Source organism: Phocoena phocoena, chromosome 10 (genome assembly GCF_963924675.1).
Source record: "Phocoena phocoena chromosome 10, mPhoPho1.1, whole genome shotgun sequence".
Lineage (NCBI taxonomy): Eukaryota > Metazoa > Chordata > Mammalia > Artiodactyla > Phocoenidae > Phocoena > Phocoena phocoena.
The window spans coordinates 7,264,770-7,291,328 of record NC_089228.1 but is presented as its reverse complement, the minus strand read 5'-3'; the positions used below and the strand labels follow the sequence as shown (position 1 = coordinate 7,291,328).

The window sequence follows — 26,559 nt, the reverse complement described above, 5'->3', positions numbered from 1 at the left end:
ACTTTGTCAACAGACAGTAGAAAGCAGACTCTTTCTCCTTGAAACCTCTCTCCTGCTCCTCAGCAGTAGCACCTGCCTTCAGTCCTGTGCTGGATCTTGTCTCCTCATCTTGGAGCCATGTGGCCAATAGAGAGCAGGCTGGTGACCCCAGGTTGCAGTAGAGCCACAAGGCCTTCTCATTAGAACCTCAAGTTCATCCACTGCCTCGTGGGCAGAGGGTATATCCTCATCAGTGTGAGCTGGTGGTATCCAAACCACGACCCCTGTGGCCTGGCTCTCACAGTGTCCTCCTTCAGGGTCTCTCCTCACTCTTCTCTGCTAGCTTAGCATTTGGTGGCATGTAGGGCTGGGCGTGCATTCCAGTCCCAGCACTGTGTCCTTGAACAAGTCCCTTAACCCTTCTGAGCATCAGTTTCATCCTGCATAAAATGTGGTTAATGATGCTTATTCTGGGTGAAGTGCCAGACCTGTCCCCGACAGGTGCTCACCAACACCAGGCCGAGTGACGGGTGCATGGGAGGAGAGGCTCGCTTTCGGGAGATGCAGAACCATGATGATGATGCCATGGGCTCGGCAGCGTCAGAGATGTGTCAAGACAGGGATGTCCCCACCGGGGGTCTACACTGGAGCTTCCCTCAGGTAGCTCTAAAACTGGCTTTCAGACTAGGCTCCTGACTCTCAGGAGATGCTCTGGGGGTCCCCAGACTGAAGTACTCTCTGCCAAATGAACGGGAGAGGACTGAGTTGGCTGAGGAACCACGCGTCAGCTTTCTTTATTTGTATTCAGCTTCTCGGTAACACTTGGCTTAGAAAAAATTGTTTTGTGGGACTTCCCTGGCAGTCCAGTGGTTCAGACTCCGTGCTTCCACTGAAGGGGCATGGGTTCGATCCCTGGTTGGGGAAATAAGGATCCCACATGCCGCATGGCAGCAGCCAAAGGAAAAAAAAAAAAAAACACACCACACTTTAAAACAAAGAAAAGAAAAGAAAAAAAATCGTTTTGCTCCAGAACAGTAGCACAATATCCTTTCTGCTGTCGTTGGGCAGCTTGTTAAAAGACTCCTGAAATATTAACTAACACCTTTTGACCCAGTTATTCATTAGGCCATAATCCAGCTAGCTTGGGCTTGAAGATGTTCATCATGTCTGATTATACCAGCCAAACATGGGAAATGTTTTCATTAATCAGAATAATGATGATGTAAATGATGGTACAGCCATCCATAGTAGAACGAGATATTACATAGTCATAGAAAAATGCTTAAGGTGCTAATAAGCAAGATAGAAAATTAAACACTACAATCTCAACTATGTAAGAGAAAAGGTGCTTACACAAGATGGTAAGAAAAGAAAATGCCAGAATGGTAAGATGATACCGTCTCTCTGTGAATTTTTTTCCCCCGTTCTTCCCAGAATATCGTGTACTGCATCTGATAGTTGTGTATGGTGCTGAGGGGAGATTAAGAGGCATCAGTAAAAATCCAGAAGTCTAGGTGGCAGGAGACGCTGTTGCACACCCAGATGAGGGGACAGGAGAAGCACTTAACTTGCTTACCTTAATTACCTTGCCTCCTCTGCTCATGTTCTTGAATTTCTTTACATGCCTACATTATTATACTTCATAACAAAATCGATGTTATCCAGACCAAGTCCTGAAATGCAGTCGGCTGCCATTTCAGGGGTCTCTGTTGAGCCCTCTGATGACTTTGAAGCCCAGACAGGAACTGCGGTGGTATCAGTTCTCTGTCAGACTAACTTAGGCTTAGACTAGCCCTTGAAAACGAGAAGTGTTCTGGGAGCACTTCCTTCAGGGCACCAAGATAGACGGGGCCAAAAACTCCCCAGCATGAGTCTAATTTGTTTCCCTCTTGAGCGAGCGTCCATTCTCACTTCACTTTTGGTCCTGTCTGTTTGCCTCTCAACAGGCTCAGAAGCCTGTTCAGGTAATGAATGTCAAGGCATTGCCCTGGGTACTGAGGCTGCTTTAATTCTCTCCGTTTCTCACAGTCAGTTGCTTCTGCATTATATGCTGGTCAGAGCTCGGCCTGGAGCCTGCAGTGTTGATTCAAGCGCTCAAGTTTGAGAAAACAGAGCACTTTACGGGAGTTCTGAGGAATGATTGGTGTCCCTCCTAAACCCAGGCTCATAAGCTCAGGGCCTCTGTCTGATATTTATATTTCTTCTTTCTCCCAGTGAGGCACCCAAGAATCCGCTGAAGTGTTAGAGCTGAGGATTGATTCCTGACATCCCCATCCACAGTGAGGCCTGGGGGATTCGAGTGCAGGAGTGTGTGGGGTGGTGAGAGCCAGGTCTGCAGAACACACAGGCTAAGTCTCCAGACCTTCCTCCACGAAAGAACCTTTCCTTTCTTCCCTGGTGTGGCCCCAGACAGGAGCATGTCCCAAGAGGAGCTGGAGAGTTCTGTGTGGATGTTTATGGCCTGTGGCTACCTTGACAGAATTCAGGCAACTGTTTTGCTGCCTTTGGGAACCTTACCAGACTTGGACCTGTGGCCAAAGCCTTGTGCCTTCTGGAGTTTGTGTTGGTCCTGGTGGAGGAACTGAGAGGAGTGCAGGCCTCGTTCTCCCCAGGCTAAGCTGCAGGGCTGCACTGGGGCTCTCACTGCAGCGGTGGCATGAGGATGGCACCAGTATGCTGTCACCTTAGTGCCCCTTGTAGCAGTGCTGTGCCAGCTGTTTTATACGTATTGTTTCATTTCATCCTTAACCACTTTACAAATGAGAAAATCAAGGCTTAGAGAAATTAACTTGTTCACAGTCACAGGGCTACATGAAAGGCTGAGGTTTGAAGCTGGGAACATTGCCAAGGCCCTTTTCTCTCCACTCCTCTCTCTGTTCCTGAGGTCTTACCCTGGTGGTATTTCTTATAGTTTTTCTGGTGAATGATACAGAAAGCACATCTTGGCAAGGTTTGTTGGAGAAGGACGTGTCTCTTGAGTGCCTGTCCCATTTCAGGCACTGTCCATGGTCCTTTCTCTCATGTTACGACGTTCGGTCCTCACTGAAAGCCTGCGAGGTTGGTACAGGCAGACCTCATTTTATTGCTCTTCGCTTTGTTACTCTTCACATATTGCATTTTTTTACAAATTGAACATTTGTGGCAACCCTGTGTCAAGTCTATTGGAGACATTTTTCCAGTATTTGTTCACCTCATGTCTCTGTCACATTTTGATAGTTCTCACAATACCTCACACTTTTCCATTATCACTCCATTTTTTATGCTGACCTGTGATCAGTGATCTTCGATGTTACTACTCCACCTCACTGTAGGCTCAGATTATGGTCACCGTTTTTTAGCAATAAAGTGTTTGTTGTTGTTGTTGTTTTTTGGCCATGCTGTGTGGCTTGTAGGATCTTAGTTCCCTGACCAGGGATTGAACCGGGGCCCACAGCAGTGTACCAAGTCCTAACCACTGGACCGCCAAGGAATTCCCTGAAGTATTTTTTAAATTTAAAATATATATATTTTTAGACACAGTGCTATCACACACTCAATAAACTATAATACAGTGTAAACATAACTTTAATATGCACTGGGAAACCAAAAAATTCGTGTGGCTTGCTTTATTGCGGTGGTCTGGAATTGAACCCTCAATATCTCTGAAGTGTGTCTGTAACAGGAGGGAGGGTGATCCTCCGTAACTAGGTAAGTTGCTGAGAAGGTGCTGCCAGGGCTCAAACTGTAAACCGCGCTGTTGTTCGCTGGCTGTTGGCACTTCAGGGACTTGTAGGGCAAAGGGACCTGAAATGAGAGAAAAGTGACCAAGAACCAGTGAGCACAGACGGAGAGAGATACAGAGGTGTGCAGGCAGGGGCTGCCTCATCGGGAAGGTCTCTGGCTAGAAACCCAAGGAGCGTTGGAGGCTCCCGCTCGCCTGGTCCAGCCTCCACTCATGTCATCTGGGGCCCACTTTGGAGTGTGTGCGCTGGTGGCCGCCCCGGTCTTCCAGCACCCAGGGGCATCTCAGGACACTGGGCCAGGAAGGGTGGTGTCATGACTCTGCCCTTCTTTTCCAGGCTGTGAATTTTTCAAGGAATATAAGGATCGGGATTACATGGCTGAAGGGCTCATTTTTAACTGGAAGCAGGTATGAGCAATAACATTCATCAGCTTGGGTCTTCTGTTTGTGAAGGGAAACCAGCCAGTAATCTTCTTGGGGAAAACAGCTACCCTTCTCCTTCCTTTGCTCTTCCCTGAATGAGTCTCATTATTTTTCTCTCTCTCCTCCTTGTATGTACATGTTTAAACTCTCATCATATATACTTTTCTCTCCCCCTTTAATTTCTCCTTTTCTTTAAAGGAGTTCTCAGGGAAAAGGTAGGAAAAGTCCTTCATTTTTGCTCCGTTCTCTGTGTGAAGAGCTCCTCCTCAGTGTGTGGGAGCAGCCCAGGAGCTGCCGGAGGCTGAATACGCTGATCACCTCTGTGTCAGCCGTAAACACTCAAACGGCCAACTGAAAAGCTCCACTTGGCAGCAGTATCTGGTCCCTTTGATTTTTAAGCTGTCACTCCCAGGGTGGCACAGGCATCTGGCCCTGAGAAGGCGAGCACTGTGGGGGTACATCCTGCCTGCCTGTGGTAGCCACAGCTTCAGGGCCTCAACCTGCCTGGTCATCCTGGCTTCTCCTGGTGGACAGCCTGCATCTCACAGTGTCTTTCTGTCCCCAGGACTACGTTGATGCCCCTCTGAGCATCCCCGACTTCCTGACTTGCTCTCTGAACATTGACTGGAGCCAGTATCAGGTGAGGGGACCCCTGGTGCCTGCCCCACAAGTCCCTCAGGCAGACACCTGAAGGCCTGGCTTGTGACCTCTGACCTCCTGGGAAAGGAGGAGCTGCTTACTTGTTGAACTCTCTCTCCTGATTTCTTGGCCCAGAAAATGAAAGCTTTCTGAACATGACTCACTGGAAGATTTGCATCCACCAGGGGGTTCTGTTTCCAGAGGAGGACCTCATGGAGTTTGCTTTTCCAGCTCTGGGATTTAGTGACGTTTTTCATTTTACCTTTTAAATGCGTGTTCCATCAGAGAAAGTGCAGAGCTACCTGACCTGATTTGGTTATAGAAACCTTAAAATTATTTCCACTGTGCTTCTCTCCTCTTTGTCATCGTCTGCCATGGAAGGGTCCCCAGTCTTTTGTTTTTTCTTTTTTTTTGGCTGCATTAGGTCTTCGTTGCTGTGTGCAGGCTTTCTCTAGTTGCAGCGAGCGGGGGTACTCTTCGTTGCGGTGCGCAGGCTTCTCATTGCGGTGGCTTCTCTTGTGGAGCACGGGCTCTAGGCACATGGGCTTCAGTAGTTGTGACACACAGGCTTGGTAGTTGTGGCGCACAGGCTCTAGAGTGCCGGCTCAGTAGTTGTGGCACACAGGCTTTTTTGCTCTGCGGCATGTGGGATCTTCCCAGACCAGGGCTCGAACCCGTGTCCCCTGCATTGGCAGGTGGATTCTTAACCACCGTACCACCAAGGAAGTCCAAAGGGTCCCCAGTCTTACTGGATGGATCCATCTCTCTACCGCGTTTAGCCCACTGTACAAGCCCACAGGCCATTAGCAGTGTCCTTGCCACTTGCTTCAGCCAGGACAAGTAGCCTCATTGTTCCCACTGCCTTCCCCATGTCTGTTCCCTCTGCCTGGCTGGCCCTCCCAGCCTCCTCTTGTCTGGCTGACACACTGCCTTCAGGATTTGGCTCGAGTGTCCACTCCAAGAAGAATTCCCTGATGTGCCTCCTCTCCCCCATCCCTAGAGAGGTTGTATGCTTGCATCTACATTCCCCTTAATCCGGGCTCTGGGCCCGGTCCGGCCTGGCCTCTCTCGGTGATCCACACCTACTTCCTTTTCCAAGCGTCCCGTCATGCAAGCACCTCAAACTCAAGCTGCCCAGAATGGAATTGGCCACAACCCACAGCACCCCCGGGCCCTCCACCATTTACCTAGATGCTCAGACTCGAAAAATGGGGGCTCTTCTCCCCAACACCCATGGCTGGTCCCATCAGTTCTGTAAGTCTCTGCCCCAGGGAAACTCCCCAGTCCTTCTTGCCTCCATCCCTTAGGTCACTGGCCTAATGCAGGCTACCATCGTCTCATGGCTGAGCGTGGGTCCACATTGAAGGGGCAACCGACTGGAAATAGTGAACGTAAAGCATGTGAATAGGGCCTGGCAGAGCGCGATACTCAGATGATGGGGCAGGGTCGTCACTGTCACTCCTTCCTTCACAGCTGCCACTGACTTTCCTTTTTCCCTCAGGATAAGTCCAAGGACCCTTATGTGGTCCACCCAGCTCCACGTGGTCCAGGCTTGTTCTTGTGACTCACTGGCTGTCCACTCCCTCTCCTCCAGCTACCCTGACCGCCTCTCCACCCCTTAGGGAAGATGCTCTCCAGGTTTGCACATGCTCTTCTCTCTGCCACAAACACTCGTGTGCTTTCCCTCCCCTTTTCTCACATGCATGTCACCATCTCCAGGGAGCCTTCCCTAAGGGTCCCCATGGATCAGGCTAGGCTCACCTCCCCAATTACATGGTCCTGCAGCATCTTAGAGGGCACCTTTTAATTAGCACACCTGCAGCACTTCACTTTGCCTTCCCTTCCCTCCAGCCTCAGGGCTGGAGTCATTGTGTTCACTGCTGTGTCCCAGGGCCAGGCCCACAGTCACGTTCACACCACTGTTTCCCATTGCACGAGCAGTAGTGCATGTGTGGGTGTTGCTGACCTCTGTGTAGCCAGATGGAATTCCATAAAGCTCTGCTCTTTCATTCTGTGCCCGAAGACCCCTTCCAGTGGCTGCTGCTCCTCAACCTGGCCCCTGACTATGACTAGTCAGTGAAAGAACATTCTACAGGTACCTCCTAGTCCCTAAGCACGAAGCCTTACAGATGCAGACGTGCCAAAATGGCCTCCGCCCTCACTGGGCTCAGTCTAGGAAAATTCCGAGGCAACAGCATAACCATCACCTGCGTAGTAGGGGTATTGACCAGTGGCCACAGAAGAAGACTCTGTAGAGAAGATAATGGGGCTGGGCCTTTAAAGGATGAGTAGGAGTTTGCCAGCCAGGGAAAGAGGCATGCACCAGGCATGGAAACGTAAGGCCGATATGTGGTACTCACCTCTGTACCCGGAGGCTTTGTCACGGCACACATAGATTGAGAGAGTCAGAGGTGAGCCTAGATTTTCATGCATTTCCCAGGTCCTCTTCTGTTTCTCACTCTGGTATCTGAGGAGGTGTTCCTACAGTGCAGTGTGTGACCACAAGCCTGGGTCCAGACCCCAGCTCAGCTTAGCTGTGTGACCTTGGGCCTCTGCCGACCCAGCGCTCCCCAGGCTGTGGTTCCTGCCCCAGCCCTGGGCACGGTGGCCAGCGGAGTCTGCCGCCGCTCCTTGGTCATTTATGTCCCCTTCAAACAGCTGCCGTTGTGGGAGCTGCCCTGCGGGCTCTTCCTTGGTCACCTCCTGCCCTTTCCCAGCCGCTGCAGTCCTCCCCCAGCCAGCCTGACCTCCCTGCACACCTGCTGCGTAGCTCCCACCTCTCCTGCTTTTCCTCAACCACTGGAATCACAGCTCGGAGGAAATCTCTTGGCAGTGGTGTGTCTGACACGTTGAACCAGATGAGCAGAGAGACCCCCGAGCCACCATGGGTAGTAATAAGTTTATTAGCACAGCACTGCAGCGGCTTTCTCTGGAGCTCCTGCAAGTGGGTCAGGACTCTCCAGGGTCCGTGGGAAGGTCAGGTAAATGAGCCTGGTTTAAATTCCTGGGAAAACCATTCCAATTACAGGTGCTGTGTTTACCCTCCCCAGGGGAGCGCTCTCACTAGCTGGCATTCACCGCCTTCTCTGCACAGCCCCAGACACTGAGAAGCAGTCATGTTAAGAGACTGTCCCCAGCTAGGGGGAGGGGGCCACAGAACTGGGTCAGGCCCCTCCGTGGGCTTCCGGATTCCAAAATGGACTGTTCCTCAGAGGGTCTAGTCTGGACCTTTAGCTTGGGCTAGAACAGAGGTTCCGATCTCTATGGCTTTTGCTTGTTTTTGCTCTCCCACCTCACGGGCCTCCTGTTTTAAAAGATTTTTGTTTACCAAACAGACTGCATTTGTTACTCATTAAAAGACTATGCAGTGAGTAGCAATAAAAAACGTGTGAAACCTGATTGATGAGAAGGTTGATGGTTACCTTGGTTTCTGTGATGTGATGGCAGATAAAGAAATGGCTCTTTCCATTTGGTGACAATGGCCACGGGCTCAGGGCTCTTTGTCGGCTTCTGTTAATTCCCTAGACAGCCGTGCCTGGAGCCCAGGGCTCAGAGGAGCTAGTGTCTGGCTGCTGCTCGTGGCTGTGGGGCTGTGGGTTGCCCAGGCTCCTGCACGGCTTTCCCTCCCTCACCCGCACGTTGGGTCAGAGCACACTGAGGGAGGGGCCCGTGGGGGAGGGTGCAGGGACGTGTGAAAAGTGAAGTTTCAGATAGTCTGGGATTTGGGACCTGTGGCCTGTGACCATGAGCCTGGGGTACTTGTTTCCCCTGAATAACTCATAGCACTTTATTTTAAAAATGCTTTAGATTCCCATTCTGAGTTAAACACCTATTCATAGAATCCTGTTATTTTTCTTCTCCAACAGAGTTGGGATCTGGTGCAACAAACACAAAACTACCTGAAACTGCTGCTTTCCATAATTAACAGTGACGGTGAGTCTGCCTCTGCTTGCCTCAAGCCATAGGATCTTCTGGGTGTTCCCAGGTCTTGACATCTCAAATGTGTGTTTATTGGGGCCTTTTGCTCTATGGGAGAAGGATTTGGGGATTCCCTTGTCATTGGCAGATTTATTCCATGCCCCAAATTATGAACTTGTTAGCGTCTGAAGCACATTCAGCTGGCCTTTGAGCTTTCAGCACCAGCCTTTTGCCGATGTGTTTCTGCACTGGGTCAGCTGGCCTTTGAGCTTTCAGCATCAGCCTTTTCGTGTGGGGCTGTAGTGGCCTCTTTTGGTTCAGAAAGGTGAGAGAAAGTCAGTCCTGGCCTCTTCTTGGGCACACACAAGAGCCCCTGGAGGGCCTGTTCTCCAGAGGGTACTCCAGCCAGTTTGACTGTTTTGATTGGATGAGCCCATCATGCTCAGTGTCCTAGGGCGGTCTGACTCCGGTTCCTCCATATCAGTCAGGACCTGTGTGGGGTTGCACTTGCTTGAAGAAATGGAAATGTATTCATTTATTTAACCAAGAAGGCCCAAGAGCAGAGCCAGGTGCCACATACCACAAAGAATCTCTCCTTGTCTCATACCCACTGTTTAGTTAGCTTCGTGGCTGGCAATCGTTCCAGACTTGTTTCCTGCCGTCTTAACCCCTCCAGAAGAGGGAGACGGCCTCTGTCCCAGAGCTCCTGCTCATTGCCTCAGTTTGGATCCAGTGCCCATCCTTGAACCGGTCACTGGGGCCAGGTTGGCAGAAACATCACATGCCTGCCTCTGGAGCTAGGCCGTGGTTCGGGGGTGGCCTGGCTCTCACCCCAGGCCAGGGCGGTGGCACATCCCGTTTTCATCAGTCCGTGTTTGCTTCTCTCCTGGGCCTCCTGTTCCATGTTCCTGTGTAGATGACAGCGGACTGCTAGTACACTGTATCTCAGGCTGGGACCGGACGCCCCTCTTCATCTCTCTCCTGCGCCTTTCCTTGTGGGCTGTGAGTATGGACAGGCTGGGCCGTGGGGTCAGGGAGCATTCAGAGGCCCTTTGTGAGTGCTGGGACTGTTTCCAGAAAGCAGAGAGGCTTCAGAGCGAGGGACCTCACGTGTCCAGAGCAGATGTCGTGTTTAACCCCGCTCCGGGGGCTGTCAGACAGCCTGGTTGTCACGGGGGCGGTGGTTGTGACTCAGCCCCCGAGGCCAGGAGGGGGCCGTCGTGGGGATGCTTCTTTCTGATCTGGGCCTGTCTCTTCCAGGACGGGCTCATCCACGCATCCCTGAAGCCCGCTGAGATCCTCTACCTAACGGTGGCCTACGACTGGTTCCTCTTCGGGTGAGCCTTCGGGAACTGTCGGGCTGTGGGGTGCTCCGGTGCTTGGGAACTGCCTTTTTGTGTGTGTGGGTGTGGTGGCCCCTGTGACAGGGTTGAAGGCGAAGACTGTCCCGCCCCCTTGGGAAGAGAGAAGGTGTGGTCGGGCCCACCTGAGGCTGGGGTGCCAAAGCCATGGGCTGTCCCTGTGGCTCTGGTCCCCCTTCATCCTCTTGTCTCGGAGGTGCTCGCTTTGACCTCCTCGCCTTCTTGTTTCAGGCACATGTTGGTAGATCGACTCAGCAAAGGAGAGGAGGTAGGTACTGCTCACGGTCTGCGAGCACACATCAGGGCTCCGCGAGCTCGGGCTCCTTTACCCCCAAGAAGGACAGGGAGATGGTCTGTTTGGTGTCCACACTTTGGGGCGGTTCCTTGCCTGGTGTGTGCTGGGATCAGGCAGTGTGGCAGGAAAAGCAGTGGCACAGCAGCCCCATTCTGAGCCTCAGTCCCCCTCTCTCACGGAGAGAACACTTACCTGTGACCTTCATGTGTCAGCCCTCTTCCCCCCCTTCTGTGCCGGCCTTCTTACGAGTGACCTTGTTTTCTGCACTCAGCTCTGGAACCAGTTTACAACTGCTTTCCTGTGCCCCTCACCCTCACAGCTAAAGCCAGAAGCTCTTCCCTGTCCTCCCTTGTCTCAACACACCCACTCGGCAGCTTTTAAGCCCCAGGGCCTTCTGTGCAAGCAGGGTCCTGCCAGCTCCTCACCCCCCGACCAATCCCGGCCAGCGGGCTGTGGGTCCCCTTCCTGTCCGCGCGCTGTCCCTCCTTCCTCCTCTGCCCTGTCCACGCCTTATCCTTAGCTACCTTTTTTAGTCTTTGGCTCTTCGGTACTCTTGTTTTCAGCCTGTTTTCCCTGTACACAGACCTAGAGTCGGACCTGAGTGTGAACCCCAGTTGTGCCACTTACTACCTGGGTGACCTTGGGTAATGTGATTAACCTTGAGTCTCCCGGTGTCGATTCTGCTGCCTTACAAAGAGAATGAGTCCAGATGCCCAGCGTGGGAGCTGCACGCAGTGTTGGCTCCCCCCCATTTTCCTGAGGCATCTTTCTCACCCTCCTGAGGCTGCCTCTTTTCTGGGCATCTTGTGCATTCTTCTTTTGTTCCTCCCTCTCAGCTGCTCCTCTCCCCTTCTAAATCTCTTCGTTTGAGCACTTATTGCATCCGCCAGGACTGCAGAGCTCATAAGCCTGTTCCTCAGAGGCCTCCATGAACTCTGTCAGAGGTGGTGACTTTGGCACTGAAATCCGCACGTAAAGCCCCTTTGCAGCCTCTCATTTTGAGATTTGCTGGAGCTGGCTCTCCAGTACCTGCTGACCCCCATGCTGTCTCCCCGTCCCCAGAGCAGGCCAGATTCCACCTTCAGAGACTGGGCAGGGGATGCGGCTGAGCCCAGTGGATTCTGGACTCAAACCCTGGCCACGTCTCAACATAAACAAGAGGGTCTTCTCAGCTGGGAGGGTTGGCAGGATGTGGGCTTTTCTCTTAGCCCTCCCTTCCTCCCCGCACACACTCAAAACTCTGATACTTTAAAAACATGCAAAAAGCTGGGGCCTGTTAAACAGCTCCGTATCCCTCCTTTGCCTTTGAGGCTCTCAGAACACATCAGCATATTAAAGACTAAAAAATCTGTGGTGAAGACACCTATTTAATTTTATGTAACAGGGACTTCCATGGCTGTCCAGTGGTTAGGACTCTGTGCTCAGGACTCCATGCTTTCACTGCCAAGGGCCCAGGTTCAATCCCTGGTCAGGGAAGTAAAATCCCACAAGCTGTGCGGGGGCGGCCCCCCAAAAAAGTTATGTGACAAAGTTTTCATACTGGCCTGACCTAGGCGCCCTCCCTCCTTTTTTATTTTTTGAGGACCTCTTACGGGGCTCTGGGATACCCTGTGGGTATTTTTCCAAGTGAGGGGTTGATGGACCACACCTTGCAGAATCAACTGCAGAGACTATGCATTGTGTGCACTTCACAGAGGCCCGTTGACCAGGGCACTGGCTGGAAGGGAGAAGAGAGAATTTGCTCACGGAGCTGGGGATGTGGATGCAGGGTCAGAGCTCAGGAGCCTCCTCTGGCTTTGCCCGCCTCAGACTTCGTCCTGCCCCTTACAGTTTCTGAACAGTGCAGGCTGCGGGCCAGGCAGTGGCTGCCCCTCAGCCCTGGTTCTCCTGAACCACTGTTTCCGGGTATTTCTTCTACAAAATCTGATCTCTTGCCCTTGCACTGTGTTCCTGCTGTGTCCATTAATCTTCTTGCCCCGAAATTCTCTCCCAGCTGTCCTTCCCTGTTAGCCTCTCTCCCTGGGGTTCTTAGGAGAGGCTGAGAGGGAGAAGCAGCTGTTCTCTTCCTCCTTTTCAGTAGCTTGAGAACATGTGTGTTCAGTTTGAAGATGGTTTGAAACATCACTGGCTTACCCTCTTGCGTTCTCAGGAAGGAAACGCCCTTCCTTCCTTGCCCCAGCCCAGGCACACCTGCCCGACCTCCTAAGCCTTCTCTACCGCCCGTACTGTTTCTACACCAGAATATCCAGCAGGGTCCCCAAAGCAGGGCTGCTGTCCATCAGGGGTTGACCAGGGTCACTGGTTGCCCTCTCCTGGGAGTTCTGCCACCTAGATTCTTCTCCCTGGAGACTGCTATCTTCTCATGTGTGCTGCTTTTTGGTCTCTCAGATTTTCTTCTTCTGCTTCAATTTTTTGAAGCATATCATCTCTGAGGAATTCTCTGCTCTGAAGATACAGAGGTAAGGAGAGACCTGCTCTCACTGGGAGCAAGGTGCTCTGGGAAGGACCGCGCTAGGGCGGTGGGGGTCTTGCTCGCTGCCTTATCCGTGCCCTGCTTCCCTGCATGCTTGGCAGGCTGGCTTCCTGTCCCTGCCTTCCCTCTGAGGGCAGGTAGGGGTACCTGGGGAGGGCCAGCGGCTGAAGAGGCTCATCTTGTGACCAGGAGAGCAGGGCTCGTTGATGCAGGGAAAAGGCAGCCCAAGGATAGGGGGACTCCCAGCTCCCCATGCCACCGCCATGGCAGAAGCTTCTCCTGCCTGAGCTGATGGCTTCCTTCCCTGTGCTGCTGCAGAGGGGTGTCTGCACAGCCCACCGCAGAGCAGAGTCTGCTTCCAGCCTGGCAAACACAGGGGTCTTGCTTGGTAATTGCTTTAGGACCCCTGTGAGAGTAGGTGTCTTTGCTTGCTTTCCAAGTCCAAGCTTTCCAAATCCAAGCTCCTAGTGTGCTGGACCAGACTTGAACTCTGAGGGCCACACTGACAGGGAGGCGGCAGGCTTTGCTGGCCTCTCAGAAGTGGGCCTGGCCTTTCTGCAACAGTTTAGGTAGGACCTGTGTCCATGAGTTTCCAGTGAGTTGGAGCTTCTTTCCCAGGTGGACAGCATTCAGGGGACGTGGGAGACCTCAGCCCAATCTGGAATTCACTGTCCTGGCTTCTGTTTATAGGAGGAAGAGTTTGCCAGCCCGGGATGCAGGCTTCACTGTGGAAGATATCTGCATGCTGAGTGAGTCATGGGCCCCAGCAGATTTCCTCTGTATATCTTTCTGACTATAGACCACATAGGGACTGCTTGTTCTAGAAACTTCTGTGTGGAAGAGGTGGGGGATTCCTAGCAGGAGAAGATATTGTGCTGATTGATGGCACTGGCTTCTTTCAGGACGGAAGGATCGTGGCAGCACCACCAGCCTTGGCAGTGACTTCTCTCTGGTCATGGAGAGCTCCCCAGGAGCCGCCGGGAGCTTCACCTATGAGACCGTGGAGCTGGTCCCTGCAGGAGCACAGACTCAGGCAGCTTGGTGAGGGCCAGGCTGGAACTAAGCTTGCTAATAGCTGTGAGCCATGGCTCCAGCTCCAGGGAGCCCCAGGAACAAAGGGGCCCCCGACAGTAGGCCTGAGAGCTGAGCTCCATGCCCTGCTGTCTCTACTGGGCCTCAGAGGCCAGCCATCTGGTTGGTGGGGGGCACTGCAGGATGAAGGAGGAAGCTGCAGGGCTGGGAAGACAGGGTCGGGTGAGGGGGGCGCTGGTGTTAAAGGGACTTCCTGGGGGTGCTCCCTTGTATCATTTGCCTGGGAGGTGGGGGGCCAGCTTAGAAAAAGAAAAAAGGGGTGAGTACAAAATAATGATTGGGAATTGGGAGCTTGTTGAGGGTCAGCTCCTTTGAGAATCAGATGACCTTCCCCGTGGGCAAAGGGCTCAATATTTTTTATAACATTAGCAGGGAAGGTCAGTTACTAAAGTGTTAGTTAAGAATCTGTTTTCCAGCATGTGCACTGAGGCCAGCAGGCCAGTTTTGTTCAGACATAACATTCCCTCTGTGAAGACGCAGCTCTCGCTGCCCGTGGCTGAGCCCAAGGGAGTGCTGAAGTATGCCCACTCCCATGTGGCATTTTTCCAGTGCAAGTAAAAAGTGGGCCCTGAGATTTAGTACAGGTGGTCAGAGGGTTTGCCTGAGGTGGCGCCTTAGCCAGCAGCCCTATCTTTCCATTGCAGGAGGAAGAGCCACTCATCCTCTCCACAGAGTGTGCTCTGGAACCGGCCGCAGCCCTCAGAGGACCGCCTGCCTTCCCACCAGGCACTGGTGGAAGCCAAGTCCTCCAGCTCCTCGTCCTCGAACCATTCTGACAACTTTTTCAGGCTGGGTAGCAGTCCCCTGGAGGTCCCCAAGCCCAGGTGAGGACCTCCAAAGTCCTAATGGTGGGGTGGCTAGCCCTTCCCTGTTAATAAGGCTAGAAAGTGGGGCTCCAGGGCATGCGGCCTGGCAGGCAGTGTACCCAGGAGGCCAGAGGGGATCGACAAGCTTGCAGGCTCACGCACTGTTTGGAGGATGCGTTAATGTTTGGATACAGAGCAGGAGCTGGTTCGCAGAGGGGTTTGAGACTCCCCCTTCCCGGAGCCCTGGCGGATGGGTATCTAGAAGGTATAGTAGTTGTGATGTCATGGGCAGGGAGTTGGGGCTGCCCCTCCCTCTTGCCTTTGCCAGGTCTCAGCCCCCCTGTGGACCTCACATTCTGATTAAAGAGATGGCGCTAGATCCTCCGAGGTGCTTCTGGCTCTCCCGTTCCTCCACTGAAGAGGACAGACGGTAGGGAGCTAGGCTAGATGTGTGTAGCTGGGGCAACCCTCGCTGGCCTGCACATCTGGAAAGGGAGCAGCTCAGCCAGGGTGGACAGGTGTGGCTGGAGCGTGCTGCAGAACTGATGTTTCCTTGGTGAGGTTAAAGCTGAGCACTGGCCAGGGGCTTAGGACTGAGGGATGGCCTGGCATTTGGGGGAGGCATTTCCTCGCTGACCCCATAACACTCCTTCCATGTCATACAGCCAGGGAAGGAGGCCTGTGAATTACTTTGTTTTCTAAGGCCTTGAGAATGTCTGGCCCTTCTGAAGAGAACAAAGAAATGTGTGACTTAAGAGGTCCTTAATAAATTCCAGGGAGAAAAGACATTTAGCAGAAAGATCGTGAGCATTGAAGTCCACTCTAGATTCAAGCCCAGCTCTGTTGGATACTGCTCCAGAATTTCAGGTCTTTCCTTGTGGCAGGCATGTTACCAAGGAGGAAACTGAACCCAAAGGTCACAAGCTTATTACAAAGAAAACCCTGAAACTTTGGGAACTCTCCTCCCATCACCGTCCTCTGGTTTTTCCTTTCTGGGCAAAAGCAAGCAATGGAGGAAGGTGGGGACGAGCACCCTCCCCACATAGGCTGAGCGGAGGAGCTCTAGGTGAGTGGAGCTGCACTGTCCAGAGGGGTCCCGTGTGCTCACCTCTGAAGGTGAGCCCTTCAACTCGGAGCACTGCCATGTCCGTCAGCGCTGTAGCTGAGTCTGTTAAATAAAGGCCACAACCCCTCTGTTCCCACGGGTTTGGTGGAGGCAGCTGAGCGGAGAGGGTGCCGAGCACATAAGCCCACGTGCCGTGCTCATCCGCATCCTCTGTGCCACCCCGCTTGTCTCTGCAGCTTTCCTCAGGGCCCCTGTGGGCCTGCTGTGGCATTGTATGACCCTTCCTCTTCTGGGCCGGAGCTCTTGCTCATCGTCCCTGCCTCCTTTTCTCCTGTGCAACATCGCTGGACAACTGGGAAGGAAACCATAAGATTCCTCCTGTCCCCTGGGTCCTCCCTGGTCTTAACTGTCCAGCTGTTGGGGGCTCCCCCACTGAGGCAGCACCCCATCATACACTGTAGCTTTTCATCATATTCCCTTCTTCCTGACAAAAGATCCTAGTTCCGATCTCGTGGTCACTTCCCTCGATCTCGCCACTGGTTATCTGCCTGCACTGGGGGCTCAGATGCTTATGGCTGGTCCAGGATGGTCCAGGAGGCTGAGGAGGATTGGGGGTGTCCTCCTGATCTCACGGCCCTGTGAGCTGGGGCCTGGTGAAGGAGGCTGGAATAAATGGGCCAAAATGGGGCGCCTTGGAAAGGCGTGAGGTGGACTGCTGTGAGGTGTTTGATGGCTCTGCTGGTTTATTCTGGGAGTGCCTGCTTGTAGCCAGGCTGGGCTGGCCAGGTGACAAGGTTCTGGATTGGCTGCTTGTTTGCCAGAGGATTTGAAAGACTAGTTTATTCAGATTTGGAGCGTTCTAATTATAATTACATATTTCCATTAACATTAAAATTAATTTAGTCTCTCTTATCTTAAAGTGCCTGAGGGATTCTGTCGTTAGCTTTCCTGCTTCTCTTCGGTAACAACAGCCAATTAGCTTTTTAGTGCAGCAAAGGGAACTGTGGAAAGAAACCCTTTAGTAAGCCGTCCGTGACGGCCGAAATTCCCCTTACAGTGTGGGTTCTCTGCGTTTCCTATGCTCCGCATTCCCAGGTTCTACAAGAATATCTCTTTCAAGGTAGGACTTCCCTGTGAAAAGAATTGGTGAAGCTTTGTTCAAAGCTAAGAACTGTGTCAGATTCAGAAGAAAGTTCTGTGGGGGGCTGGCTCTTATCCAGCCCCAACCCCGTACCCTTCACTGGCAAGACTGGTGGCCCTTTTACATCATTAGCTGCTACTGCAGCAGCTTCTAATTGAGTTGCGTTTCTGGACCATTGTTAAATCTCTCATCACCTGTAGGGCTGGGGGCTGGGAAGAGGCAGGAGCAGTGCTCACATGCCTCTCCGAGCCTTGGTCAGTAAAGTGCCCCGCACCGTGTGTAGTCTTGGTCTCTGCTCCAGAGTCAGACGTCTTTAGGGATGGGGGTTGCTAGCATAGCACTGTTGTGCCTGAGGAGGGATGGTGCTACCACTGAGCCCAGCTGGAAGCCAAGCTGCCTGAAGAGCACATGAACTTGGCTGAGGGACATCCAGCGGCCTGGTTGCTTAGCTAAGTGACAACATAGGTGCCAACTCTGCTGCCCAGATAGCTGCTCTTTCCCCATCCTTCACCACCTACTAACTGCTTGTTAGGAGCAATGAGCTCTGTCCCCGGCTATGTTTAATGAGGCAGAGAAACCGGATTGCTTTCTGTAACACATAGGGTTCCTGTCTTAACGTTTGATGTGTTCTCCCGTGGGGCCACAGCTTCAGACCAGAGATGAGCGGTGAGAAGCCTAAAGGCATTGCCAGCTTGAGACCCATAAGAGAAAACTTAGAGCCCCAAAAGACTTCTCCTTGGGCTGCTGCAGGAAAGCAGAGGTCCCTGGTTCACACAAACACACACACCCACACAAACAGACACACTGACACACACATACCCCAATGCCTGAAGTCCAGGCTGAGGGAAACTGATGACTTCAAATGTGATGAATCTTGTCCTAGCCGTTTTTGAAGTCACTTGTTCCGAGGAGTCAGGCCCTTGTTGAACCGAAGGATTCTTCCCTAAGGCCCCATTCCTGGAGGCGTTCACTTGGGCAGAGGCTGTGGGACCATCACCTGGAGGCTTGGTAGTGGTGGGGGGTAGGTACAAATTAGGTGACATTCAAGCTCTCTGAAAGGCTAGGATTCTGGGTCTTGGCTCAAATGTTCGTTCCCTGCATGACTTCAGACATGTCACTTGATAGCTTTGGGTTTCTTTTTTCTCATCAGAGGCTTAAATGGGCAACTAACTGCCCAGGTCCTTCCTAGCTGTGAACCTTCAAGCCCTCTCTGTGAGCTGTCAGATCAGGTGCTTTTAGATGCAAGTAACAGAAAATCCATCTCAAAAGAGTTTAAACAATAAAGGAAAACGGTTGGTTTACGTTGGAAAAATGCAGCCTTCAGGCACAGCTTCCTCAAGGTTCCAACTCCGTTTCCCTATGGTTCTTTCTCCTTGCCTCTTTCTACATGCTAGCTTTGTCTTCTGGCCAGCTTCCCTAATGCTGGCTAGCTACTCCATGTGCTTCCTTTCTCACATCCAGGGACCACGTGAAGGCCTCTTTTCCAACCATAGATCAGAAACTCCGTGCTTTACTCCAGTTGGAAGTTGGAAGTGTCCATCCCCGAGCCAATCCCTGAGGCCTCCACCATCTCTTATCAGGAAGGAAGATGGGTGTACTATGCGGCTAGCATGGGTTTTGGTCAGACTGGGTTTCAATCCCAGCTTTGCCACTTCTAGCTGTGTGACTTGGAAAAAACACTTCCCTTCTGAGCTCAGTCTTTTTTATCCCGTCTTTAAAGTGGGAGTAATGATCCTGGTCTCCATAAGTTTGGGTTTAAGTGAGATAATGGAGCAAAATACCTGGCACATAGTAATACTCATCCTTTCCATGAGTACTGGAAATGCTCAGTAAACTGTAGTTGTGGTTAAGACCCCTCCTTATCAGTCTCATTTCTGAAGGACTATGGGCTGTGTCAGGGCACTGGGCAGCTAGGTAAAAGGCCAGATCAGGTACCTCAGGCCAGACCCCTTTCTCCTCGCCTCAGCTGTGTGGCTTGGGCCAGCTCTGCTTGTGTGGGTACTCCTGTACCCCCTTCCAAAAGGACCAGCTAAAACACACTTGCCTGAGCTGGCCCACAGCAGGGGTCTGGCAGGTGTGGGGCAGGGTGGGGCCATTTAGCTCTGTTGGTGCTGTGAACAGCGGCTTAGGCCATACCCATCTAAGGGAGTGAAATGTTGCCAAGAAGCCAGCCTCCTGGGCAGAGGTCTGGGCCCTGGGGATGTGGATAGATGACCTTGGAAGCACTGTCAGCTCCACAGTTGTCCAGTTTGAGGGCGGCTTGGGCCCGTGTGCCCTCCAGTCCTGTAGATAGATCGGTGGAGGTAGATGCTGTGTTTGCACTCGAGGAAGGGTATAGGGCAGAAGAGCATGGGGTTCTATTAAGGCTGGTTGCGTTACCTGTGTACTGAGGCTAACCCGAAAGTTTTCCTTCCTTCTTTCACTCGGCAGGTGCGGGTGCTTCCTCCTCGTGACTGTCCCTGTCATCTTCAGGCCCCCTAGCCAGCTACTCCAGAGGTGCACTTACGAGGACCTCTTTGCTTAGCACAGCCCTTGCTCTCAAACCCAGCAACGCAACGGTTGCTTTGCAACCCTTTCCTTGACAAAAGCCTCAAATACGGAGATTCATTAGGAGCCTGTGTGCTCACTCCTGAAAAAGATGCAAAAGATGGTTGGCTGCTTGCTGAGATTCCTTTGTGACCCCTGGGATCATGCGCCCTGTTGCTGTCTGTGCTGCCTACTCCATACTACAGCTGTCCCCGGGCTGCTTCAAGCATGGCTCTTGCCTGGGGGTGCTACCTGCTGCACACGGGAAGTACAGGCAAGGGACTAGCCTAGGAGACCAAGAGCCCGTGCTGGGAACCTCTCGGTAACCATATTCCATCTGTCATTTTCCCATTGGAAGTGTGAGTCTCTGATAGCCCTGGGGAGTGGGGTTAGGAGCATAAGAAACCCCCATGTTCCCTGCCCCATAAGTCCCTCATCCTACCCAGCCTCCTCTACTTCACATTACTTTCATTCCCTCAACACCCTGCTGTTTAGCAATGATTTTCCCGAAAACTGGAAAAGAAACTCTGCCTTACCTTAAAGTTGGAGCAAGAGGTGAGATGTGTGGAGCCAGGCTGCCCTCGAGGGGTTGCCTTGACTGAAGACTCCGGCACGACCCAGGGGAAGCGCAGGGCCGGCAGCCGCACGGTGGCATGTAGCTTGCTCTTGCACGTAGGCAGCCGTCTCTGATTTACCGACAGTTAAGGACCACCAGAGATACAGTGTCTGGCCTGAACCCTACCAAGTTTCTCCACGTAGGAAGAAGGAAGCCCTGCTTTGTCAGTCACTAGGGCTTCCACCAGGTAGCAGACCATGACCTGTCCTCATCCCCAGTGCTGCTGTCATACACCTTCCAGAGCAGAGCAGGAGCAATGAATATGGCAAGTCTCTATGTTGCAGGGTGGGTCCAATTCATGGCGGCTTTAACGTAGAAAGCTAGCTGTTTTCCTTGGTCTCAAGGTGGTTCTGTTGTACAGCAAATCTGTAATCAATCTTGGCTTTAAAAATCTATTCTTGCACTCTGTAGCCGTGGAACCTTGGATGAGTGTCCTTACCTGTCTGGGCTGCCATTTTCCTTCCTCTAAGAAGGAGATGAGGGCTTCCCTGGTGGCACAGTGGTTGGGAGTCCACCTGCTGATGCAGGGAACACAGGTTCGTTCCCCGGTCTGGGAGGATCCCACATGCTGTGGAGTGGCTGGGCCTGTGAGTCATGGCCGCTGAGCCTGCGCGTCTGGAGACTGTGCTCTGCAACGGGAGAGGCCACAACAGTGAGAAGCCTGCGTACCGCAAAAAAAAAGAAAAAAAGAAAAAAAAAGAAAAGGAGATGATTTATGATCAGCAGAGATGCATTGCTGGCCAGAGCTGCACTCAGCTTGGCAACTACTTGAGGATAAGGCTGGCCTGGGGACCCATGGGGACTGTCACCTCAGTCTAGGAGCCCTTGACTCCAGCTAACTGGGTGGGCCAAGGTCAATTAATTTTTCAGTATCCCACCCCCTGTACCACTCTTCATGCTTCTGCTCTGTTTCTGGGTCCCTACAGGAGCACCTTCTGCTATTCTTGAATTAAAGAACAAAGGGTCAAGCATCAAAGATGATGCACCTCTGGGAATTGGGACCTGGGGTAGCTGATGGAAGGGCCTTGTTTGATGTTTCCCTATCTCCTCCCTTCCTCCCCCACCAGCTGGGCTACTGTCCAGAGACAGCAGAGAAGGCTGGGCTGTGAGTGGGGAGGTGGTGGTAGATTCCCAATACAGCTTTCCTCTCCCCGCACCCCCCAAACTTCTGCTTGAAAAAGGCCTGATGAAGTTGTCAAGTTGGCTGCCTGATTCATTCCTTCCTCCTGGGCATAGCCAGTGAGTTTGCTGGGTTGATGCTTGTGAATACGAACTTTGGCTCCTGGAAGGTGCTGCAGAGGAAGAGGGCAGGGCTCAGGGCTCCCGTCACCTTCCTCTTCCATCTAGGTCACCGCCCGCACCGTCCCCAAGAGGCTTGTTCTCCCATCTCTAACATAGGACCTCAGTGGTCTGGGTTCTGCACTGCCACCCTGCATGCCAGGGGGTGTGGGGTGATCCTGCCTCCCTGGTTCCTGGGGCATTCAGCCTTGCTCCCCTCCTTTTGGTGCTGTTGAGATTTGACTTGCTTTGTCAACCAGAGCAGGCATGCCCTGATCCCAGGCTTTGGTTGCTGGCTCACCTTTGTCACCATGCTTTGCTCTTGTTCTTTTGCTCCTGTAAGTCTTTGCATGATGCGTTGTCCTCACAGCTGAGCCTGCCTTATGGTCTTTTTTTTTTTTAAATAAATTTATTTTATTTTATTTATTTACTTTTGGCTGCATTGGGTCTTTGTTGCTGTGCGCAGGCTTTCTCTAGTTGCGGCGAGCGGGGGCTACTCTTCATTGCGGTGCTCGGGCTTCTTATTGCAGTGGCCTCTCTCGCTGCGGAGCACAGGCCCCAGGCATGCAGGCCCAGCAGCTGTGGCTCGTGGGCTCCAGAGCTCAGGCTCAGCAGCTGCGGTGCATGGGCCCAGCTGCTCCGTGGCATGTGGGATCCTCCCAGACCAGGGCTCGAACCCGTGTCCCCTGCATTGGCAGGCAGATTCTTAACCACTGCGCCACCAGGGAAGTCCCTGCCTTGTGGTTTTTACTCTTCTTTCTTGGTCATAACCTGTCCAGCTGTTTTTGTACTTTTGGAGAAAATGGTTGACTTTACAGCTGCTCTACCAACAGACCCTTGTGGCCCGGTCCCAGGGCCACCGTAGCCTCCCCGCCCCACTCCTCCAGGGCCTCCCCTGTCAGGCATATGACTGACTACATCATCTCCCCTCTCTCTCCTCTCTGCCCCAGATCAGTGGACCATCCCCTGCCCGGATCCTCTCTCTCCACAGACTTTGGCAGCTGGCAGATGGTAACAGGCTGTGGCAGTATTCAGGAACGGGCTGTCCTGCACACAGACTCCTCTCTCCCTTTCAGCTTCCCGGATGAGCTCCCTAACAATTGTCTGTAAGTGTCTTGCTTGAGAAGACAGGATGCCCCGCCCCCACCCCACCCCGCCCGCCCGTATCAAAAGCTGGTGAGCCACTGAGTGCTGGCTAGGAATGAGGCAGCAGCAGGCCCCAGGGAGCTGGCCTGGGCTCCCTGCCCCTCCCGAGTGTCTCAGTTAAGTATACCTCACTGCTCCTGGACCCTGAGGTATGAAGGGGGCCTGATGGACTGCTCAGAAAGTGCGTTGGAGTGTGTTCACTCTCCCCGGCCTCTAAAGCCCATCCATGGGTCTCTTGGGGCACACACCCTTAGGGAAAGCTGGCTGGACTCTAGCTATAAAAGATTCTATTTCTGTCCAAGGCTTTGCCTGACATGAGAACCCTTTGAAAGCAGAACAGTGGAGTAGTGAAAGTAGGTGTATGGTGGAGACCAGAGCCAGAACGGGTTAGCCCGAGGGCTGTGCTCCCAAGCAGAACCGAGGGTTCCTTGCTGTCCCCTCCCCCCTTTTGTCATTTGCTTTTGTCTCTGGTCAGGAAAGAAAAGTGGACAGGGATGCCCATCCAAAGCCCAAGCCTGTAAAATCCTCTCCCTCCAAAGCTCCAATGCTGGACTCGCAGTTCTAGCAGAGCAGCTGCCTCTCTGGCTGCCGCCTGCCCCCTGCCTGCGCTGCTGTTCCACGGATGTCAGGCGGGGAGAGCCTCCGGTGGCCTGGGGAGCAGGATCTGCTTCTAGTCTGTGGCTGCCTAAGGGCCTTCACCTCCCCACCGGGTGCTGGGTGTTCATCACCACCACCAGAATCCAGTTCATACCCTCCAGGGCTGACAGGTTGGAGGCAAGTTGCCCTTGGGAGTTGAGAAGGATTCCTGCTGAGGGCAAGCAGGGGCCAGACCTTGGGATTCCTAGATGGTGCTCACAGGCCCTGGCCCCGCAGCTAGGGAGTAGCCCAAGGACTTTAGAGGCCACTAGGGCCTGGTACAGCCTTCTCTATAGCCAGACCCTTAAGTCAGAAACAAGATCTCTTAGATTTTTGAGGATTAAAGAAATAGTTGTCTGCACCTTTCTGTAGGCTCTTCCTACTTCAGCCAGAGAGCCTAAGAGCTACCTCTGGAGGAAGCAGACATCTCTGCCCCTGCTTTAATAGCACCCCTCACTTACCTGGTATTAGCCACTGAAACGGGCAGCTCTAGCCCCAGATCCTACAGTTTATGCCTTGAGTAGCTCTCTGTGCTCCCAGCCAACCCTCAGGTTAGGGGTGGTTCCCAGAGGAGGGCTAGGTTCTCCGTGATCCCATGGCCTCCAACATTGCAGGATGGGCCTAGGGTCAGGGTTGATTCCTGGTGAGGTCACATAGTATGTGGGTTCACTGCTTTGGCTTTGGTGTCAGAGAAATTTAATCCAAATCCTAGCTGTTATGTTTACTAGCTCTGGGGACTTCCCTGGCGGTCCAGTGGTTAAGACTCTGCACTTCCACTTCAGGGGGGTACGGGTTCGATCCCTGGTTGGGGAACTAAGATCCTGCATGCTGCATGGCCAAAAAAAAAAAAAAACCAATATGTTTACCAGCTCTGTCTTGGGATATCAGCCTTGACTTCTCTAGCCTGCTAGCTCATCTCTTGAGAGGGAATGGCACTATGGTAGCTCCAGTCTCTGCCTGCCATATGTCCTCAAGCGGATCACATACTCTCTCTGGGCTCCAGTTATCTTGTTTCTAAATAAGTTGTGATCTCTCCCCTTTCTGCCTCCTAAAAATAGGGGGCAATGAGAATGCATACATACGGACCTTTAGATATTCCCTGTGAATATGAACTACTATCTCTATTTCTCCTGGTTATATGCTCTCAGGAAAAGCTAAAGAAGCACACATGGTCTCCAGCCTATGTAAAACCTAATTAGGAAGTAAAGAAAATCTGGGGCCACGTATCTCCCCCACATGCCAAGAGAGACTTCGGAGTTGTTCACGGTATTGCAGGAATCCAGTGTCAGCCCCATTTTCTTAGTGCTGCTGCTAGAGCTATTTGACTTGCCTTCGCCCTACAACCTGTTTCTGCTGCTGCTGCTGCTTCTCTCTCTCACTCTCACTCTCTCACTCTCTCACACACACACCCCACTCCCACCAATCTGTTTTCCCTGGGTCTGTTCTCCCCGTACTTACCCCTGGACGCTCACTTAGCCTCGTATCTCCATTGCTACCCCAGGCCCTAGGTGCAAGTCATTTGGGCCTGGGAACTGGGGATATTGCTGCTGCTTCTAACAAATTTGCAGGAGGGGTTACCCAGTGATTGGTCTCTTAGGGGAAATTTTGGAGTGAGTTAGTGGTCAGGGCTGGTCTTTGTGCTTAGGTAGATGGGAATGTGAGGGCTCATCTCCTGTGGGTCTGTGACCTTTCCTCTAATTCTGTGTCCCTCCTACCCCTAGACTTCAGAGGTTGAGTCCAGAGGTTGGGCGTGGCTGGTATCTCAGGCCTTTTCTATTAAAGACTCTTCAAGTCATCAGACAGCCTTATGTGGAATTCACACTTGTTGTTCCCCTTCTTGACTTGTGATAAGTGCCTGTAGAGGCCAGGGAAGGAAAAGCAGGTAGAATGAGAAAAGAAGTCCTGCTGGAAAAGCCAGCACCTTCCTAGCTGTTTACCTGGGAACTGCAGTGACTGAAGGTGAGGACTCTGGCCTCTTCAGGTAGGAACAGCAGCCTGAGAGCTGAGAGAGAGTTTAAGAGAGGAACAGGACCAAACATTTGGGGCCTGAACCACAAGGGTAGTATGGCCACGGGGCAGATGCTGGCCTTCTACTGAGGAATGCAGAAGGATAGGCAGTGTGGCGTCAGGATGAGAATGTTGGATCCTGCCCCAGGGTAATGCATTAATTCTCTCTTTCCCTCCCTCCCTCCACAGGCTTACAGCCCTGAGTGAACGGGAGACTCGGCTACAGGAGGTGCGCTCAGCCTTCTTGGCTGCCTACAGCAGCACAGTGGGGCTTCGGGCAGCAGCCCCCAGTCCCTCTGGTGCCATCGGCCTGCTGGAGCAGTTTGTCCGTGGTGTTGGACTCCGGGGCACCAGCAGCAGCACCTTATGAGGCAGCCAGCTCATGACAGCTTCCTGCTCCTCTCTCACCTGAGCCCTAAGCGGAATCAAAGGCATGCCCAGCCAAGGGGTGCTTCAAGGTGGGGGGAAATCTCCCCTTCTCCATCATGCACATGGCAGCCCCAAGGCTGAGCAGGGCCAAGGACGGGGTTCTCCCCAACCCCAGCTTCCTGACTGGTGTCCGCCACCCTACTTGTCACTGCCTCCCACCCACCTTAGTCTTTGCCAGGATTCCTGTCAACTCTCAGAACTATGTGGGGTTTCCCTGGGGCCTTGTGGAGGCCGAGACTTCACAAAAGACCCCCACTTTCCATTCTCGTCTCCTGGGGAGGAGGGGTCACCCGCGCTGAGAATGAGGCAGTTTTGACACAGATCACAAAATGAAATCAAAGCCTTTTTGAACAGCTACTCTATCGCATTATCATTTGGCTCCTGTCTTTGTGGAGTTATTTAGAAGGTTCTCCTTGTCCTTCTTTTTGCTGGGGGGAGGGGTACAGATGAAGCAGGAAGGGAACTGGAGACTTGGGTGTTCCCCTTAACTCCTGAGCCATGAGAGTCTCCAGTGAGACGGGGACATGTAGTCACAGGCTCTTAAGGTGGGAGCAGTGGTCCTCAGGCCTGAGTGGGCCCTAGTCACCCCTAGGGAGCCTGTTTATCCATGCAGATTTCCAGGGCTGCCTGAAATTCAGACTTGAAGTTGCTGAGTTTCATTTAGCTGGGAAGGGTGTGGGGAGAATCTTCATTTTTAACAAGTTTAGCAGACTGGTACAGGTGACCTGCAGCCCCTGCGTTCGTTCAGTGAGGGATTGGCTTCCAGGGCTTTGGAGGTAGTAGGTGATGTGGGGAGGATGGACCTGGCTGACAACCTACCGTGTGACCTGGAGTGAGTTGCATCCTCACAGAGTGTGTCTGCATCTCTTAACACCATGAAATCATGCAGGTTCAAGGACATGGACAAAAGGTTTTGCACAGTGCTGTAACAGCCACCATTTACTGACCTCTGACTCTAAACACAAAAGAGGTCATCAGTGTGAATGCCAAGAAGGAAATAATGCCGG

At 52.7% G+C, this 26,559-nt stretch overlaps 1 protein-coding gene across 13 annotated transcripts in view; it reads left to right on the top strand.

Moving 5' to 3' along the window:
- MTMR14 (myotubularin related protein 14) overlaps positions 1-25,909 on the top strand; it is a 43,442-nt gene extending 17,533 nt beyond the window's left edge. For 3 of the 13 annotated variants that reach the window (XM_065886120.1, XM_065886115.1, XM_065886114.1), the window contains 12 exons: positions 4,038-4,108; positions 4,689-4,763; positions 8,629-8,695; positions 9,597-9,682; positions 9,941-10,017; positions 10,273-10,309; positions 12,725-12,795; positions 13,500-13,558; positions 13,712-13,850; positions 14,546-14,725; positions 22,285-22,440; positions 25,313-25,493. In XM_065886120.1, coding sequence (XP_065742192.1) covers positions 4,038-4,108; positions 4,689-4,763; positions 8,629-8,695; positions 9,597-9,682; positions 9,941-10,017; positions 10,273-10,309; positions 12,725-12,795; positions 13,500-13,558; positions 13,712-13,850; positions 14,546-14,725; positions 22,285-22,440; positions 25,313-25,493 — 1,199 coding nt within the window. Of the gene's footprint in view, positions 1-4,037; positions 4,109-4,688; positions 4,764-8,628; positions 8,696-9,596; positions 9,683-9,940; positions 10,018-10,272; positions 10,310-12,724; positions 12,796-13,499; positions 13,559-13,711; positions 13,851-14,545; positions 14,726-22,284; positions 22,441-25,312 lie in introns of all 13 variants that reach the window. The other 10 variants (XM_065886125.1, XM_065886124.1, XM_065886121.1 and 7 more) reach the window with 6 other exon arrangements.
- Positions 25,910-26,559: the final 650 nt, after the last annotated feature.